Source organism: Grammomys surdaster, unplaced genomic scaffold (assembly GCF_004785775.1).
Source record: "Grammomys surdaster isolate TR1022 unplaced genomic scaffold, NIH_TR_1.0 720, whole genome shotgun sequence".
Classification (NCBI taxonomy): Eukaryota; Metazoa; Chordata; class Mammalia; order Rodentia; family Muridae; genus Grammomys; species Grammomys surdaster.
In genome coordinates this window covers 4359-9432 of record NW_021605139.1, presented here as the reverse complement: position 1 = coordinate 9432, position 5074 = coordinate 4359, and the positions used below count along the sequence as shown (strand labels likewise).

Sequence of the window (5074 nt, the reverse complement as noted above, 5' to 3'; positions counted from 1 at the left end):
GCTTTATTATGGAATCTAGTTCAAGAAGCAGTTTCTAAATACCTTCAGTGTACAGTTATAGTTTTATACTTTGAAATTGTTGATTACATTTATTGGTTGAGTGAGTGAGTGAGTGTTCATTTGTACAACTGTGTACAAATGTATCCATGTGTATACATGTGGGTGTTGGGGGGGGGAGAAGGGGGGAATGGGCGGGTGTTGGGGGCTGGGGGGATGTGTAGGTGTTAAGTGCGTCCTAGATTGAATTCAGGTCGTCAGCCTTCACAGTAGGCACCTTTTTCCAACAAGCCATCTTGCTGGCCCTATCTGTGTACATTTAGGAAGGGAGGATACGGGTGAAGGCACACCACCTCAGAGCATGTTGTGGTTTTCAGGGATCAGGCTCAAGTTGTTCTTCAGGTTTGGTGGGCAGCACTTGAGGTTGCTGCACCATCCTCTGCTCATCTGTGGCTTTAGTTGTGTTCCCAAACTGCATTCCATCTGCCTTCTGTTGCCCTTTTCCCTCTCTCCTCGTCCTCCTCCGCGGCTACTGTTCAGTCTTTATTATTATCCAGTGGGAGTCAGTGACCAGTCATCAAATCCTGTTCCTAGGAAACAGTTCTGAATGGTTTACTTAGGAGATCTAAGACGAGGCCAGGATGACAACTGCCTGGTGGGAGAAACAGACCCTCACTACATAGCCTTCAGCTGCTCTTCAGGCATGTTTTTCAAAAGCTTTTCCAAGACCAAGTCCACACCAAGCCCTAAACCCTTGGTGTGTGGCTCAGTACTGCTCAGTTCAGGTTATTAACCGTCCAGATCATTTTTATTTTTTCTTATTTGGTTTAGTTTTTATTTTGGAGTCTTCCTGTCTCACTCTACTCAGCCTGGCTTTGACCTCATAACAATCCTCCTGCCTCAGCCTCCTGAACAGAGATTACAGGCATGAACTGTCATGCCTGGCTTCTAATCGGTTTTCTGACATGACTCAAGAATGAGCTGAATAAGGGAGAAGTTGGGGGTCTAGTTATGTGATAATAAGTCAAAGGTCACACATGGGAAGGACATGCTTGTAGGAAACTTCACCTAAGGAGTCAAGCCTTTACTCAGGACTAAAGAAAACTATTAAAAATATACGTGTCTTATGTGTATGAATGTTTTGTCTACATGTATGTATGTGCACCACATGCATGCATGCCTGGTACCCACGGAGGTCAAAAGACCCCTAAAACCGGGATTACAGATGGTTTTCAGCCAGCGTGTAGGTTCTAAAAACTAAAGCCATGTCCTTTTTCAAGAGCAACAAGTGCTTTTAACTATGGAGCCATCTCTCCAGTCCCTAAGCTTAAAAAAAAAAAAAGTTGTAAACTCTCTGATTGTTATAAGCCAAACACCTTAGCAGTGATAGCTAAAAAGATCTTAAAATAAAGGGAGGAAAGGAAGGGGAGTGGAAGCAGCTGACACAGGCCTTGGAAATGGCTTACAGTTTGCAAGACAGACTAGCCTAGCTCACTTTCCTTTAAAGGCAGTAGAAGCTACACCAGGCTTGGAGCAGTAAATGTAAATCTGGAATGAGACCTTTGGTCTCAGATTACAGGAAGTTAGGCTTTGGATTTACTGTGTAGCTGGAAGTTCACTGTGACTGCCCTTGGACCAGACTTAGTCCTAACCAGCTGGGAGAACTTCTGAAGTATAACAAAAGCTTCTGAGAAGTTTCAGAAACAGTTTTGACCAGACAACATGAGGCAGAGCCATGAATCCAAAATGTTCTCTTTTCTTTTAAGATCAGATTGTGTAGAGATTCTCAAGAAATGTGGAGACCAGAATAAATTCCCTGAAGACCACACGGCTGAAAGTATCTGTGAGTTTCTGTCCCCTGCAGATGACCTGGAGAACTGTATACCTCTGGATCCGTACCTCAGTAAGTACTGGGTGGGTTTGGTTTTAGAGTTCATGTGCTTGTTTCACGGCCTCTGCTCTTGTTCCCTGCCTTGGATGAGAACTATTGTTCGATGATACCATCTGCATTAGTTACTTTCTTGTTGCTGTGACAAAAATACCCAACAAAAGCATTTTAATGGAGGAAGGGTTTACTTGGCTCACAGTTCAAGGGTACAGGGGGCAACCATGGCAACAGGAGTGGGAAGCAAGAGCATCAGGCATTCGGAAGCCAGAGGCTGTGCTCAACTCATTTTTTCAGTCAGGTCCCCAACTAATGGAATGGTGCCATCACATAGGGCAGGGCTAATGTCTCACCCAGGGGTCCAGAGTTTTGTCTCCTAAGTGATTAGATCCTGTCAACTTGTCATTGTCGTCTTTAAATGTGTAAGCAGAAGTTGTATTTTATCTTTTGGAGGAAATATGAACTATTTACTAGTCAGGAATTGTAAAGATCAAAGCAAAGGACAGTATCATCAGAAGTCATGGTGTGCCCAGAAAGTGGAATTTCCCCTAGGAAGCTGTCAGCGTTTGTCATCCGTTTATCAGGACCTGAGCCAGGCCTGGCTTGGACTTACCCAATAGAGAAGAGAAGAAAGATCTCTCCCCTGGGCTCGCACGGGGAAGTGGAACTTGTCTCACTACTTTAGTTTCTCCCTGCCAGACACTTCTGCCAATAGATAAGGCAGTAGGTTGGTACCTCCTTGAAGGAGGAATTCCAGAAAGAGCTCCTTAGCAGCAGTGAGACCAGTGTCAGAGACCATGCCCTTAGTGTCTGGGCTGCCACCAGGGGGCGCCAGTGGCATAAGCTGGCTGGCCAACAGAGGAGCCTAGTTGCTTCTTTTCCAGTTAGGATTAAGCCCAACTGTCAATAACAGAACAGTTAGAAGCACAGGAAAGCTCAGAAGCAAGTAGGCCAGGATGTTTATGGTGGTGCAGCATCAGGAATGCAGGCTTCTCAGCCTTTCTGCACTCTGCTCAGTTACTCCCTGCATTTTATTGTCCTGCTGTGGCTGCTGGTGTTTTATCCAACTGACTCCAGTTGGCAAAAGAGAAGGGGGGGGGGGGAGACTTCTCCTTAATTGCAGGGAACGCTTACAAGTGTATGGAAAACTTGGGTGTGTGGTCTTTTTAGCTTTGAGCCTATGACCACCTTGAATAAAACTAAGAATCTACTAAACTAGGGAAGACAGGGTGGTGAATGTATAACTGACAGTATCTGTTGGGCTCTCAGGATAGAGAGACTGTGGTACATGCCCTAGCTTTTACCCCTGTGACCTTGGGAAGATCCCTTCCCAAGTTCCAGGGTAAAGCTGCCCAGAGCGATGGGGCTGAGCGAGAAGGCTCCACAGCCCCTGTCTCTGTAAGTCTCGGAGCCGAGTGAGGCTGGGGATCAGGTAAGCACCTTAATGCATTCATGGTGCTAGCAGCCTACAGCAGTGTGTGTGGAAGAAAATGCTAGCAACAGGAGCTGGACGATGCTCCAGCATGAATAGTAGCACTCTCTTTAAATACCCCCTGTGCTTGAAGTGCTGCTCTGCCTTGACAGGATGTTGGAGGGTAGATACGATTGTGTTATGGGCACAATAACACATGTCAATGTGTCTCCATAACACATTGACATTTATTATTTTTAAAGTGAAAAATGACCCCTCTTACACATAAACATGTATTTGATCACCATACCCCAAATATGTCCAATCTCTGAACTGCTGGCCACTGAAGTTATCTGAGTTTATCTTATTCTCTTCCAGACAGTAACTCCAGGTTCAGGTTAGCTTCTCTGTTTTGTTCATTAGTGTATCTAGTATCCAGGACCTGCCAGCTGTACTGTAGGTCCCCATTAGTAAGTGAATGGTTGGGTGCGTTGTGATAAACTGACAAATGAAAAAATCCAAATGTTTAGTTAGGGCTGGTTAGACTCAGGCCTTGCTTCCTGCCTGTGAACTCTGTCTACTCCAGCCATGATGAAGTTAGGTAACTTGAAGACGTGGTGTTCTTTTAGATTGGTTACACTGATAGTTTTGTGGTTTTCAGGGCCAAGTGCTTTAGGTAACATCATAGAAGAGGTGACTCATCCCTGTAATCCAAATCCTTGCCCAGCCAATGAGCTCTGTGAAGTGAACCGAAAGGGGTGTCCGTCTGGAGATCCCTGCCTTCCGTATTCGTGTGTTCAAGGTAAGAGATGGGGGCTGTGAGTGAGATGAGCATGGGACATGGCTTCCTTAGAAGCTTCCTTAGAGGAGTTGTCTTACACCCAGGTTCCAGGGACGTTTTCTATGCTATCTTTTTATGTAATGTTTAAGGATTTTCCTACAAAAAATATTTATGCAAACAAAGACACATATGTTGATATTTGGTTTGTTACTATGTGTTGTAATGCTAAATACTGGCTCCCAAGGTCCGGTTGCCCCCGGGATGAGAAAATCCTCATGTACACGAAGTGATGCTGTGTAACTTTGCTCCTTAGTTTAAAACTATTGCCTATAGCTGGGCAGAAGAGGGGTAGGTGGGGTTTTGGTTCCCAGGCTTGAGGACCGGGGCAGAGACCATGAGGAAGAAAAAGAAAAGATGGAGAGAGGAGAAGATGCCATGGGGTAAGAGATAGTGAGAACTGGCTAATCAGAGTAAGAGTGGCCCGGGTAGAACATGACAAGTCATGTCTCAGGGTTATTAACAGGGAAGTAGACATAATAGCATGGAGGATAGTGTTTTAAAGGCTTATCATAAATACAAAGGTTATGTCTTTTATCTGGGAACTAAATGATCAAAGGCAAGGTAGAACCCCTGATTGAGATTAAGTAATTACCACAACACACATAAAATTTCAGTTGTCATTTAAATTGAAAACTAATGCTATCAATACCAACATAACTGTCATACTGAGTTACAGGGTTCTTGACTATAGAACAAAAGAGAAGCTCCAGCCAACCATTTGTACCTGCTCTTCCGTGATGTAATGTTTGAAAAACATTGTTCATGGCGTTCTTCTCTTCTCTGTAGCACATGGAGAAAATACCATGCTCTCTACGATACTTATCACCTCTGTAAGGCTGCAAATGTGGTGTTTGCCTAATGCAGAAAGCCTGGCATTCAGTCCCCAGCACCACAAAATGCTGAAGTGTCAGCAGGAGAGCAAGGTTATCCCAGCTACACA

General features: G+C 44.7%; 1 protein-coding gene across 4 annotated transcripts in view; it reads left to right on the top strand.

The window, feature by feature from the left end:
* Nucleotides 1-5074, top strand: part of LOC114633578 (reversion-inducing cysteine-rich protein with Kazal motifs-like) — a 20904-nt gene that overhangs the window by 14065 nt on the left and 1765 nt on the right. For all 4 annotated transcript variants that reach the window (XM_028782131.1, XM_028782130.1, XM_028782133.1 and 1 more), the window contains 2 exons: nt 1764-1900; nt 3955-4095. In XM_028782131.1, coding sequence (XP_028637964.1) covers nt 1764-1900; nt 3955-4095 — 278 coding nt within the window. The remainder of the gene's footprint in view (nt 1-1763; nt 1901-3954; nt 4096-5074) is intronic.